At 36.5% G+C, this 15,057-nt stretch overlaps 4 protein-coding genes across 4 annotated transcripts; 2 read left to right on the top strand and 2 right to left on the bottom strand.

Moving 5' to 3' along the window:
* Nucleotides 1-969: 969 nt before the first annotated feature.
* Nucleotides 970-1,586, bottom strand: LOC111776351 (thaumatin-like protein 1; the record flags this gene model as incomplete). The annotated part of the gene is made up of 1 exon (XM_023655781.1): nucleotides 970-1,586. A coding segment is annotated over one exon (501 nt), but the record flags the coding sequence as incomplete, so codon positions are not given.
* A 35-nt stretch (nucleotides 1,587-1,621) lies between these two features.
* On the bottom strand, nucleotides 1,622-2,513 carry LOC111776272 (thaumatin-like protein 1b). Its single transcript, XM_023655682.1, has 2 exons — nucleotides 2,417-2,513; nucleotides 1,622-2,338 (listed from the first exon to the last, which is right to left on the bottom strand). Exons 1-2 carry the CDS (start codon nucleotides 2,466-2,468, stop codon nucleotides 1,659-1,661), a joined length of 732 nt encoding a protein of 243 aa, XP_023511450.1. The 5' UTR covers nucleotides 2,469-2,513; the 3' UTR covers nucleotides 1,622-1,658.
* A 3,657-nt stretch (nucleotides 2,514-6,170) lies between these two features.
* On the top strand, nucleotides 6,171-7,146 carry LOC111776290 (thaumatin-like protein 1b). The gene is made up of 2 exons (XM_023655705.1): nucleotides 6,171-6,267; nucleotides 6,371-7,146. Exons 1-2 carry the CDS (start codon nucleotides 6,216-6,218, stop codon nucleotides 7,048-7,050), a joined length of 732 nt encoding a protein of 243 aa, XP_023511473.1. The 5' UTR covers nucleotides 6,171-6,215; the 3' UTR covers nucleotides 7,051-7,146.
* A 5,478-nt stretch (nucleotides 7,147-12,624) lies between these two features.
* LOC111776288 (thaumatin-like protein 1b) lies at nucleotides 12,625-13,504 on the top strand. The gene is made up of 2 exons (XM_023655702.1): nucleotides 12,625-12,722; nucleotides 12,825-13,504. Exons 1-2 carry the CDS (start codon nucleotides 12,671-12,673, stop codon nucleotides 13,502-13,504), a joined length of 732 nt encoding a protein of 243 aa, XP_023511470.1. The 5' UTR covers nucleotides 12,625-12,670.
* The last annotated feature ends 1,553 nt before the right edge of the window (nucleotides 13,505-15,057 follow it).

The following is a 15,057-nucleotide window of genomic DNA, read 5'->3' as shown; positions in this document are numbered from 1 at the left end:
GTCAAATGGTCATATTCAATCAACTAATGAAATTGTGTGAATCTAAATAAGGAAAAACTTAGATTTTATGTAACAGTTTCTTTGTGTCGTGAGTAATCTGTGATTGTAAGTTTTGTGTCAAAAAAACTTGTTTGTATTAGTTTGATATAACCGATCACGATGGGTGATTCACGATGGGTGATTTCAAAATCATTGGTGGAATCAAGAAACTCAACAACAATAACTAAAACACTTGGGCAACATGCATGATGTTCTATTTATAAAAACAGAACTTTTGGGAGATCGTCAGCGGAAGTGAAACTGCGCCACTAGAGGAGATTCTAATGGTGCCTTGCGCAAATGGAGGCCACAGTCGGAGAAAAAATAGGAGGAATCACATTAGAGACTGATAGAGGGTGAAGAAGCACTCTACACAAGTGAAAGTCGGAACAACAATAAATTATCTACCAAACGTGGATATAAAAATGGTGACAAAGGAAAAAACCATCAATAAACTTCACAACTTAGGAGATCTCAGAAGAATGACAATAACTCTCAAGTGAAGAGAATTGGAGATATTTGCTACACTTGCGAGGAAAAAGGCCCCATGTCGAGGGATTGTTGGTCTAAAAAGGAGATGGAGGATGAATGGGATGCAGAGGCAATGTGTGTCATAGGAGAAGACGAACTAGAGCTCAGGGTAATAATGGAAAAACATATGAATTACGAAATGACTGATCATTGATTCAGGATGCTCAAACCACATGACTGAAGATATCCAAAAAGGAGATAGAAGATGAATGGGATGTAAAGATAATGTGTCATAGAAGAAGAAGCTAGCGCTCATAGGATGACCGGATCATTGATTCAAAATGCTGATTCAGAATGCTTAAATCAATCAATAATGCTGATTCAGAATGCTTAAATCACATGACGGACGATGGTGCAATGGATGGAGTGAGAGCTCATACATTTTAAGATTATTGAAGGAAGATTAAATAAGATGGATTTTATTCATTCAATAGCATTGAACATCATTTATTAGTGATTTATTTGATTGAAATGATTGTAGAAATAGTTTAGACATATATATAGTTTGTGGATGATTATGGGCAAAAGGTAACTTCATAGTTGGGTTCAGCGCTGCATGTGAACGTGCTGTTTTCATCGTCATAAGCATAGCTATAAGCCTGGGGGCATTGGGACTCGAAGATCTTGGCAGAGTCGCTTGGTTGACATACTTTTGGGTCGTTAAATTCGGCTGTGCAACAATCCTTTGGGAGGTTAGATGCGAGGCATGAGCTCTTACACCCAATCACGATCCCATCAGCCGTCCTGACTTGCAAATGTAATGGGCAAACTCCATTCACATCTGCAGAGCATTTGGGGGACACACACTGTCCTGTTCCGCCATTTGTAGTTATGGACATGGGTAAGTTGAAGCCATCCACAAGGCTGATATCATAGAAATCTAAGCCTCCGTTTGGTGCCAATGTGAATTCAGCTAACGTAGCTGGTGGAATTCCTCCAGCGCCATTGCAGTCTCTAGAGCCAGAGGCACAATCTCCTGTTTCACAAGAAAACCTTGAAGAGTCGNGCATTGAACATCATTTATTAGTGATTTATTTGATTGAAATGATTGTAGAAATAATTTAGACATATATATGGTTTGTGGATGATTATGGGCAAAAGGTAACTTCATAGTTGGGTTCAGCGCTGCATGTGAACGTGCTGTTTTCATCGTCATAAGCATAGCTATAAGCCTGGGGGCATTGGGACTCGAAGATCTTGGCAGAGTCGCTTGGTTGACATACTTTTGGGTCGTTAAATTCGGCAGTGCAACAATCCTTTGGGAGGTTAGATGCGAGGCATGAGCTCTTACACCCAATCACGATCCCATCAGCCGTCCTGACTTGCAAATGTAATGGGCAAACTCCATTCACATCTGCAGAGCATTTGGGGGACACACACTGTCCTGTTCCGCCATTTGTAGTTATGGACATGGGTAAGTTGAAGCCATCCACAAGGCTGATATCATAGAAATCTAAGCCTCCGTTGGGTGCCAATGTGAATTCAGCTAACGTAGCTGGTGGAATTCCTCCAGCGCCATTGCAATCTCTAGAGCCAGAGGCACAATCTCCCGTTTCACAAGAAAACCTTGAAGAGTCATCTGTGAAGCAGCGGGTTCGAGCCCAAATCCTACCAGTCCATGGTGTAGGGACATTGAGAGTTTGGGACTCTGTTGAAGCTAATTGAAATCCAGTCATGGCGAGTTGGGGTTGTCCACTACCGCTTGTTAATGTGGCTGGCCATATGGTGTGTCCACAATTATTCTTAACAACAATGGTAGCTGCATGGGCTGTTTAACAACACCATAATCAGACACAAGGGTATTATTTTGAAGAACACACAACAAAAATGGGTTATGTATACTTACCGGAGGCCAACAGCATAGCAAGAGTGAAGAGGGTTGGTTGGATGAATGCCATTTCAAGAACTTTCTTCGATTGCTAAGTAATATTGTGAGTCGTGTTGAAAATGGGATATGGGTACCTCCTTATTTATACTAAAAGTGGATGAATTTGGCCAAGTCAAATTGTAAAGGCTGCTATTTAAGTTGACCATGTATATTAAATTGAGTAGTTTGGTAATGCACATAATAAGGCCATGTCTGCCCGGATGTATATTCTCATTAACTTTAACTCATAAAAGCTGCCCAACTTGCAATTTCTATATTACATATATTCATGTCTGCAAAATATCACTCGTAAATATGTTTAACAACGATTGCCATTTTTTCTTATCTGACGAACAAGTATGTCATGTGAGGAGCAAACTGTACCCATAATCTTGACATATTATCGAGTCTTGAAACAAGTTTGACAAAAAATTGTTGTATGAGACATGAGCAAAAGAATGCATTGAAAATTATTTGAAAGGAAAGCAATGTTATAGGCTAAAAGCGAATAAGAAACAACCACAACTTCAATAGTATATAACCTAAGTACTCCCTAGAATACATTTTGGGGCATTTTAATCCTAGGTGTAGGCATGATTTGGTGAATGATTATACACCCTTTTATTGACATGACTGAAATAGTAAAAACCTAACCACAAATGAAAGCAATTAAAAAGAGTTTGGAACAAACATACGTCCTACACAATATGATTGGAAAATTTGTTTCACAGCCATGACAACACGTCTTGGACAAGCATGACCATGACAATGAGCATATGTATAACTTCCCTGCCCGAGCGATAAGGGTGAGTTTTTACCCATTTTGACCTTTGTTCGACTGCTTTCTAGTCTAATTTCAATACCAACCTATCATAACTTGAATTAGGGCCAACCACTAAAGTTTCTAAAATTTTTGGAAGTAATCATTTAAATTCTCTTAAGAAATATGGGTAAGAATCATTAGAATTTGCTAGCATGCAAGCATAATTTGCCTTATGTACCTAGAATATGAATATTTTAAGACATTGAAAAGATAATCCTGTTAGCATGATGTTTCAAATGTTTGAAATGCCGTTTAGAATGAGATTTTTTTAACTGCATAGTGTATGAGATTTCTCTGTTGTGCTAGATAATATGTAATGAGAATGAAATCTATATTCTAAGTGATTGAATGACTTATCTCCATGTTGAGTTTGCACGTATGTTTTGAGAATGTGACTTGTGCTATTGGTGATGGTTTGAGTTATCTTATTGATCAGCTTGCATGTCTAATTTAAGAATGAGATCTTTACACTAATTAATTGACGGTCTTATCTTCCTATTTAAGCTTGCCTGTACAGAGTTAAGAATAGGGTGCTAGAATTAGGACAACTTTATGTTGATATAGGCCAAGACATAAGGTTAGAGCACTAGAGTTAGGACATAGTGACAACCTTCAATGCCCCTAAGTTTCATACCCTAAATGAATGACATCGCTACATGCATACTTTAAACACATGTGTAGAATCTCATATTAAATACTTTTAAAATAAGGTCATGAACATTAAATAAAGATAACATAGCTTTTGAACTTAAAATACATTCGAATAAAACACCTATCAATTATTAGTTAAATTGAATGCTACTACCCTATCATGATCTATCCTGACTTCCATAGCCTTTTCAGCGTTCACTGTTATCCGTGCATGGGAGCTTTACCTATAACTAAAAATATGAGAGTAGCATGGGGCTTGAGTATTTTAAGAAATACCAAGTAAGTCACAAATACTGAGTAAGCCACCATACTGTTGGGGTTAACAATACAATCACACACATAACATGATTGAGACCTATCTTAAAACTGTCACATGACCTTGGACTCTTTCAAGTTTCGGGTAAGATTGGATATGTGATACTTCCCCTCACACGGCCCACATATGCGCATATGGACTGACCAAGTAGACTCATATACGTACCCCTTGGGCCTACCATGGTCGAGCTTAATGCATTACACGTCGTCGGATGTCACATAAAAGGAAATACCTGCATGATATCATGACGAACATAAATATCGAATGTACGCGTTCATACAACGTAACATAACAGAAAAGTATCCTGATGCACATGACAACATACATGCATGTCCCCATGATTTACATTCAAAACATAACATTAACATCATTTATTTTCTTATTTCATCCATGAAATATTTCATACTTGTATTATGTATACATGGTAAACATCACATAATCCATTCCCGAGATAACATTTCTTCCATACATTTCATTTTACTCGTAACATTTCTTACGATCACACCAACAAAATTAAAATCATATAGACAACAACCTTATCTCTAATTCTCCTTTCCTTCCATGTTCATTTCTACCTGAATTTTACATTCCATAAAATTCCTAAGCAAACAAATAGAGAGTTATCATTGTAATTTTCAATTTTTTTCTAAATTTTTGTCATTGGGTGAGAAGTAATGTAACACGTCTAGGGGTGTACATTCAACCCGGCAACCCGGACCAACCCAACCCGAATTATAAGGGTTGGGTTGGGTTGGATTAGCATTTCGGGTAGGGTTGGGTTCATTTTTCTGAACCCGAACTAAATCGGTTCGGTTTCGGGTTCATGGACAAAACGCTCGGGTTGACCCAAGACAAATAAAATATATAGAATTATTTTTTTATATTAATGGGTTTGCCAGAGTGGTACTGAGGTTAGTCCATGAACATTTACGCCCGAGTTTGACGCCAACTAAATGTATGTTTCCGGTTTTGCCTTAAGATTTCATACTCTTTTTAAAACACATTAGAATAACTATAACTAAATTATTCATTTCATGATCTACCGTGTTGTATTTTTGTTACTTCAACCAATTCTAAAAAAATGTCCNTAAAACTTAAAAAAAAAATTTGACAACCCAACCCGGACCCAACCCGAACCCAACCCGAAAATAGAGGGTTGGGTTGGGTTAGGTTGGGTTGTGAAAACTTTTGGGTTGGGTTGGGTTACCAATCCAACCAACCCGAACTTTTGGGTTGGGTCAAAAAAATCCCCCAACCCGACCCAACCCGGACCATGTACACCCCTAAACACGTCTCAGAAACTATAACAATATTGTTGCTTTATAATAGGCAGTTAAATGTAGATTTCAAATTTTGTATGTCTCTTACTAACCACTAAATACAAATTCAATTACTCTTACAACTTATCCCTCCTATATCTAACAATCATTCAACTTTTAATAATTTCTACTAAATTTAAATTCAATCAGGAAACTTTCAACTTTCCATGATTGAAAAAATATGAAACAAACCGCCATAAAATAAGTATTTTTTAATTTCTAGCACATTTTTTAAAAGAAAAACAAGTTTTTTTTCTTTTAAAAAAAAATTATTTTGTTATTTTAGTTTTAAAAATATTGCAAACAAATTGGGGAAGAATGGCTGGTGGCGTGGAGAATGAAGGAATGAGTATTGTGGGAAGAAATTTAGTTTGAAATGAATGATATGAATTTGGGTATTATACAAATTGCAATTGGGGCAGCTATTATGAATTTATAGTTATCCATAATTATACATTTCGGGCAGACATGGGTTTGAATGTATATTACAAAAGTATGCATAAATACACAATTGAATATACATGGTCAACTTTGTAATAGACAAAATTAGCAGCCTTTACAATTTGAGTTACCCAAATTCATCCACTTTTAGTATAAATAGGAAGGTATCCATATCCCATTTTCAACACGACTCACCATATTACTTAGCAATCGAAGAAGGTTCTTGAAATGGCATTCATCCAAGCAATCTTCTTCACTCTTGCCTTGCTATTGTCCTCAGGTAAATATACATAATGCATACATCACCTTTGCTTAATACCCATTTTTGTTGTGTGTTTTTCAAAATGAATACCTTTGTGTCTGATTATGGTGTTGTTAAACAGCCCATGCAGCTACCATTGTTGTTAAAAACAATTGTGGACATACCATATGGCCAGCTACGTTAACAAGCGGTAGCGGACAACCCCAACTCGCCATGACTGGATTTCAATTAGCTTCAACAGAGTCCCAAACTCTCAATGTCCCTACACCATGGACTGGTAGGATTTGGGCTCGAACCCGCTGCTTTACAGACGACTCTTCAAGGTTTTCTTGTGAAACGGGAGATTGTGCGTCTGGCTCTAGAGATTGCAATGGCGCTGGAGGAATTCCACCAGCTACGTTAGCTGAATTCACATTGGCACCCAACGGAGGCTTAGATTTCTATGATATCAGCCTTGTGGATGGCTTCAACTTACCCATGTCCATAACTACAAATGGCGGAACAGGACAGTGTGTGTCCCCCAAATGCTCTGCAGATGTGAATGGAGTTTGCCCATTACATTTGCAAGTCAGGACGGCTGATGGGATCGTGATTGGGTGTAAGAGCTCATGCCTAGCATCTAACCTCCCAAAGGATTGTTGCACTGCCGAATTTAACGATCCAAAAGTATGTCAACCAAGCGACTCTGCCAAGATCTTCGAGTCCCAATGCCCCCAGGCTTATAGCTATGCTTATGACGATGAAAACAGCACTTTCACATGCAGCGCTGAACCCAACTATGAAGTTACCTTTTGCCCATAATCATCCACAAACTATATATATGTCTTAACTATTTCTACCATCATTTCAATCAAATAAATCACTAATAAATGATGTTCAATGCTATTGAATGAATAAAATCCATCTTATTTAATCTTCCTTCAATAATCTTAAAATGTATGAGCTCTAAGGGCCACCCTATCCATTGTACCATCGTCAGTAATGTGATTTGAGCATTCTCAATCAGCAATCTGAATCAATGATCCAGTCATTCTATAATCAATATGTTCTCCCATGAGCGCTATCTTCTTCTTCTATGACACATATTATCTTTGCATCCCATTCATCTTCCATCTCCTTTTTTGATATCTTCAGTCATGTGGTTTGAGCATCCTGAATCAATTATTAGTCATCTCGTGATCAATATGTTTTCCCGTTATTACCCTGAGCTCTAGTTCGTCTTCTCCTATGACACATATTACCTCTGCATCCCATTCATTCTCCATCTCCTTTTTAGACCAACAATCCCTGGACATGTGGCCTTTTTTCCCGCAAGTGTAGCAAATACCTCCAATTCTCTTCACCTAAGAGTTATTCGTTCTTCTAATATTTCCTAGGTTGTGAAGTTTCTTGATGGTTTTTTTCCTTTGTCACCATTTTTACATCCACGTTAGGTAGATGACTTGTTGTTCTTCCGACTTTCACTTGTGTAAAGTGCTTTTTCACCTTCTATCACTCTCTAATGTGATTCCTCCCATTTCTTCTCCGACTGTGGTCTCCATTTGTGCAAGGCACTGTTAGAATCTCCTCTAGCGCGCATTTCACTCCGGCTAACGATCTCCCAAAAGTCCTGTCTTTATAAATAGGACATCATGCATGTTGCCCAAGTGTTGTAGTTACTGTTGTTGAGTTTCTTGATTCCTCCAACAATTTGGAAATCACCCATCGTATTGGTTATATCACACTAATACAAACAAGTTTTTTCGACACAAAGAAACTCACCCATCATGTTGGCTATATTTCAATAATATCAAACAAGTTTTTTCGACACAAAACTTGCAATCACAGACTACTCATCACACAAAAAAACCCACTCACTAATAATCTCAAGAAATCATTTTTGATATAGAAGATCAAACAGAGCTGCAACCACATAGCATATTAAGAATTTCAAGAGATCAGACACCCTACACCAACCTCGCTTTGATACCATGTTTGGAATCAGACTCTCAAAAATGGTATAATATTATTCCATGTTAGGAGTCATCCTCGTACTCGATATTTTCTTCTATGACACATATTACCTCTGCATCCTATTCATCTTCCATCTCCTTTTTGGATATCTTCAGTCATGTGGTTTGAGCATCCTAAATCAATGATCAATCATCCTGGTAATCGATATGTTTTTCCATTATTACCCTGAGTGATCACTTGTGGATGTATATAATAAAATGATGTAAAATTCACAAGAATAAGTGCAAGAATACACTATCACAAGTAGTAAGTAATAAGTAAATTATCGATTCCACAGGAAATCTATCTTTTTGGTTAATTTTATTGCCGTAAATTAAGTGAGTTTTTTTTTTTTTGTAACATTCAAATGGGTATTGGTGATTTTAACTACTTAAACAAAACTAAAACAGAGTGCCACTGCTGTCGAAAAACAGAAAATGATAAGAAAATCAACTATAATGAGAAAGGTTCGACTAAGAGAGATTAAATAGATGAGTTGTTGAGTTTTGTGGTAGATTTTAGTTCTTTCTAATAGATTCCTAAGCCCACTTCCGAGGGTCATGAATGATGATTATTTTCATAATCGTTGTAATTTCTATTAACAAGGCTTAGGAGAGGAATTATTCCTAACCCTTCTATTACCCTTCAAGTCTCCTTGCTATGGAACTAGAGTATTAAAGAGGCATTGCTCCCTCTCTTCTCCCGAATAAGAGAACAATTATGTATGTAAAGTAGCTAATTAAACACACATGTAAATCATTAACAACAACTCTTTAATAAACTAAAATCATACCGTCAACATGCTTAAACTATATAAAACACTCTCGCCTCCCCTATAAAGTTTAGTTCTCCATACAAACTGAATTAAACAGAGGAATACGCATTTTCATCATGTAAAATTGATGGAATAAGAAAATAGAGAGTTATCCCGGTTTGTTGCCGTTCGTCAATAGAAGTTCCCTTCTCTTGAGCTCTCACGTCCATCTCTTTGCCCTAATCAATCCTTGTTGGTCTCCTCTTCCTTTTGCTGTCAACAGTTGCTGGATTAGGGTTTTCTTATTCTTCTCTGGTTTCACACCAGTACACTGCAGCAGAGGCTGCTGCTGTGTAATTCGATTTTTCTTCCCAAAGTGTGGCTCTCCTCCTCTTGGTCTTCCTTTTCCTTTTATATTGAGCATGGGTTCCCTAACGGAAAAGGAATAAGTTGTCCACATAGGATATTTCTCATGGGGTAATCAATGACCCACTTGAACTGCTGATGTGGATATAAAATTTCCATGTCATCCCTCGTTTTTTTCCAGATTTGCTACTCCCTCATAGTTCAGCATAAATGTCTGAGATTTTACCACATAACTCAATTAAATGTACAATTAAGTTTGATTTATGCCAAATCATATTTTTTTCATATTGAACAGCAATAAACGATTTCATGCTCACTAAGTAGAATAAATTGGGTAAATAATGAGAAAATGGTGAATAAAAGTGCCATATTAAATACAAAAAGACTTGATATGACTCTACCTTTAGAGAGTTATCACTAAGTTCTAGTTCGTCTTCTCCTATGACACATATTGCCTCTGCATCCCATTCATCCTCCATCTTCTTTCTAGACCAACAATTCCTGGACATGTGCCCTTTTTTCTCGTAAGTGTAGCAAATACCTCCAATTCTCTTCACTTGAGAGTTATTCATTCTTCTGATATCTCCTAGGTTGTGAAGTTTCTTGATGGTTTTTTTCCTTTGTCACCATTTTTATATCCACGTTTGGTAGATGACTTATTGTTCTTCCGACTTTCACTCGTGTAGAGTGCTTCTCCACCCTCTATCACTCTCTAATGTGATTCCTCCCATTTCTTCTCCGACTGTGGTCTCCATTTGCGCAAGGCACCATTAGAATCTCCCCTAGCGGTGCAGTTTCACTCCCGCTAACTATCTCCCAAAAGTCTTGTTTTATAAATAGGACATCATGCATGTTGCCAAAGTGTTCTAGTTATTGTTGTTGAGTTTCTTCATTCTTCCAACGATTTTGAAATCACCCATCGTATTGGTTATATCACACTAATACAAACAAGTTTTTTCGATACAAAACTTTCAGTCTACTCACGACATAAAGAAACTCACCCATCGTGTTGGCTATATTTCAACAATACCAAACAAGTTTTTTCGACACAAAACTTGCAATCACAGACTACTCGTCATACAAAAAAACTCACTCACTAATAATCTCAAGAAATCATTTCTGATATAGAAGATGAAACAGAGTTGCAACCACACAGCATATTAAGAATTTCAAGAGATCAGACACCCTACACCATCCTCGCTCTAATACCATGTTAGGAATCAGACTCTCCAAAATGGTATGATATTATTCACTTTGAGCATAAGCTCTCACGACTTTTATTTGGGCTTCCTCAAAAGATCTCATAAGAATATAGTTTACTTATAAACAAATGATCATTTCCTAAATTAGCCAACGTTAGACTCCATTTCAACATTGCGTCTTATTTTGGGTTGGGAAAAGTGCAGATTTTTTAGAAAGCGAATCTTATGATATGTTGGGAATTTCTTACGATAATCATACACGTCTCGCAAATGTATGGCCTACTTTCTTCTTCTTCTTCTTTTTTTTTTTTTTTTTTTTTTTTTTTTTTTTTTTTTTTTTTTTTTTTTTTTTTTTTTTTTTTTTNTTATGATAAATAAAATTTTTCCTAATATATATATATATAGATATATATATATTTTGACTTTTCTTGTACCATTTGACATACACGTTTGTACCATTTGACATACACGTTTTTACTTAATTAATGTTGTAGTAGTCTCATTCGATAATGTTTTCTATGTAGACGGTGTTACATTTCTTCTAATCGGTCGAATGACTATAAATTTTTTAAAAAATTACAATGATAACCCTCTAAATATAGGAATTTACATAATTTCAAATTCACTAAAACTGAACCTGAAAAGGAAAGGTATCTAAGAGTTGAAATGGCTAGATATAGAGAAAGGTTAGGAGGTGTGATCTTGAGAAAAGAAAATCTCTTACAAAATAAACATTTACTATGGGTGGTTGTCCTTATGCCCTAATTTTAGCGCTCGAACCTATGTCCTGACCTATGTCAACATACAATCGTCCTAACTTTAGTATCATATTCTTAACTCTGAGCATTCATACATGCTCAAATAGGGAGATACCACAATCAATCACCTGGAGTAAACTTTGCATTTTCAAGATCACCAAATGCATAATTCACATTCACAAAACATACGTGCAAATTCATTAGGGAGATAATTCAATCAATCACCTGGAGTACGGATCTCATTTTCATTATAAATTATCAAGCACAACGGAAAATTTCATACACCGTGCCATTTATAAATCTCATTCTAAAGGGTATTTAAGACATTTGTAACATCATTTATAACATCATTTATAACATGCTTATCTTTTCAATGATCTAGATATGCATATTCTAGCAAATATAAGGCAAATTATGTCGGCATGCTAGCAAATTCTAATTATCCCTACAAGTATCTCTTAAGGGAATCTTAATGACTACTTACTTGGCCATACCTGTTTTGCCCGTGCTCTTCTCTACTTGCCCAACACTCCAAATTTTTTAGAAACTTTCGTGGCGGGCTATAATTCAAGTTATAATAGGATTAGTGTTGAAATTAGACTAGAGAGTACAAAACTCACCCCTTTCACTTTTGCATGGAAGTAAATTGCACGCTCATTGTCACGGTCATGCTTGTCTAAGGCGTGCTACTTGTGGCTGCGTATCGAATGTCCCGGTCTTGTCATAGTCGTATGCATGTTCCAAATCCCTTTTACTTGATTTCATGTGTAGTTAGGTTTTTATTATTCTTGTCATGTCAATATAAGGGTGTACGATCGTTCACCAAAATTATGTCTATACCCACCGGGGCTAAAATGCCCAAAAATGTACTATATAGAGATGTGATAAGATGTCAATTTTTCCTACCTAGGTTATATGCTATTAAAGTGGTGGTTGATTCTTATTTCTTTTTAGCCTATATCCTTTGCTTTCTTTCAAAATTTTGAAATGAAAGATATTTTGCAGACATGAATTTGGGTATTATACAAATTGCAATTTGGGCAGCTATTATGAATTTATAGTTATCCATATTTATACATTTCGGGCAGACATGGGTTTGAATGTATATTACAAAAGTATGTATAAATACTCAATTGAATATACTTGGTCAACTTAAAAGTATTATATGTACTCAACCAAATAGCAGCCTTTACAATTTGACTTAGCCAATTTTCAACTTAGCAGCCCTTACAGAATTTAACATTTTCCACTTCATCAACAACAAAAATAGAGATTATAAATAGGAGGCGATATATCCCATTTTGAACACGATTCAGAATACTAATTAGCAATCGAAGAAAGTTGTTGAAATGGCATTCATCCAAGCAACCCTCTTCACTCTTGCTTTGATATTCTCCTCTGGTAAGTATACATAATACATTATCACCTTACCTTCATACCCATTTTTGTTATGTGTTTTTCAAAATGAATATCTTTGTGTCTGATGATGGTCTTGTTAAACAGCCCATGCAGCTACCATTGTTGTTAAAAACAATTGTGGACATACCATATGGCCAGCTACGTTAACAAGCGGTAGCGGACAACCCCAACTCGCCATGACTGGATTTCAATTAGCTTCAACAGAGTCCCAAACTCTAAATGTCCCTACACCATGGACTGGTAGGATTTGGGCTCGAACCCGCTGCTTCACAGATGACTCTTCAAGGTTTTCATGTGAAACGGGAGACTGTGCCTCTGGCTCTAGAGATTGCAATGGCGCTGGAGGAATTCCACCAGCTACGTTAGCTGAATTCACATTGGCACCCAACGGAGGCTTAGATTTCTATGATATCAGCCTTGTGGATGGCTTCAACTTACCCATGTCCATAACTACAAATGGTGGAACAGGACAGTGTGTGTCCCCCAAATGCTCTGCAGATGTCAATGGAGTTTGCCCATTACATTTGCAAGTCAAGACCGCTGATGGGATCGTGATTGGGTGTAAGAGCTCATGCCTCGCATCTAACCTCCCAAAGGATTGTTGCACAGCCGAATTTAACGACCCAAAAGTATGTCAACCAAGCGACTCTGCCAAGATCTTCGAGTCCCAATGCCCCCAGGCTTATAGCTATGCTTATGACGATGAAAACAGCACGTTCACATGCAGCGCTGAACCCAACTATGAAGTTACCTTTTGCCCATAATCATCCACAAACCATATTTATGTCTAAGCTATTTCTACAATCAATTCAATCAAATAAATCACCAATAAATAATGTTCAATGCTATTGAATGAATAAAATCCCTGAATAATCTTTACTTCAAATATATTTGCTCCTTTTTCTACCTCATTCTATGTTTCATTATCAGCTCTGAGGGCCACCCCGTTTCCATTGCACGGGCCCTTGCTTCCGTTGCACGATTGTCAGTCATGTGATTTGAGAATTTTGAATCAATGATTTAGTCATCCTCGTAATTGATATGTTCTCCCATCATTCTCGTGCTAGTTGTGTTGAACACAACTCTTTTTATGGAAAATACTCACACTTTATTAAAACCAATCAAGGAGAGATTTACAAAAACACCCGGTATAAACTACTACTTTTGCTTGTGATTTCATATTTATACTAGATAGTAGACAATCTTCCTAAATTTCTCAACATTTTCTCTAGAATACCTAAATATTTTCGAAAATTTATTCCTAAAATCCCTAGATCATTTTCCTAAATTTATTCCTAAAATCATTTTCTTAAAATAAATATAATTACTCATACAATACAATGGTTGGGCTTAACACTATTGAGCTAGTGATTATATTTCAACAAGTTCGTCTTCTTCTATGACACATATTACCGGTACCTCTGCATCCTATTCATCATTCATCTCCTTTTTGGATATTGTCAGTCATGCGGTTTGAGCATCCTCAATCAATGTTCCAGTCATTCTTGTAATCGGTATGTTCTCTCATCATTACCCTGAGTTCTAGTTCGTCTTCTCCTATGACACATATGTCCTTTGCATCCCATTCATCCTCCCTCTCCTTTTTAGACCAACAATCTTAACATGTGGCCTTTTTCTCGCAAGTGTAGCAAATACCTCCGATTCTCTTCACTTGAGAGTTAGCTTAGCAAATACCTCCAATTCACTTCACTGGAGAGTTATTGTCATTCTTCTAAGATCTCGTAGTTTGTCTAGTTTATTGATGGTTTTTTTCCTGTCACCATTTTTGTATCCACGTTTGGTAGATGACTTATTGTTCTTCCGACTTTCACTTGTGTAAAGTGCTTCTTCACCCTCTATCACCCTCTAATGTGATTCCTCCCATTTCTTCTCCGACTGTGCCCATTTGCGCAAGGCACCGTTAGAATCCTCCTCTGGCGGCACAGTTTCTGGTAGGTTTTGACATAACTAAGCCAGAAACATAAACCATTGAAGTTTAGGGTGATAATATTATTGAATACTGACTTTTATAGCTTTAAAACTAACCACAAATATTAGAAACAAAGGTCGGAAACAAATCTAGTAAACAGATCGGGAAAATATTTAAACTAAATACTAAACTATTTTGACCTAATCAAATTCTTCTAACAATCCCTCCCTTCAACTTATTCTTCTTGATTCTGCACACCAAGTTCTTCACACAACTTCCAGAATGCTTCTAATTTTATAGGGACCACAAAATAATAAATTAACAGTTTTTTTTTTTTTTTTTTTTTTTTTTTTTTTTTTTTTTTTTTTTTTTTTTTTTTTTTTTTTT

The sequence above is a fragment of the Cucurbita pepo genome, chromosome LG15, assembly GCF_002806865.2.
Source record: "Cucurbita pepo subsp. pepo cultivar mu-cu-16 chromosome LG15, ASM280686v2, whole genome shotgun sequence".
NCBI lineage: Eukaryota > Viridiplantae > Streptophyta > Magnoliopsida > Cucurbitales > Cucurbitaceae > Cucurbita > Cucurbita pepo.
The sequence above is the reverse complement of the archived record's forward strand: the minus strand, read 5'-3'. Positions and strand labels throughout refer to the sequence as shown.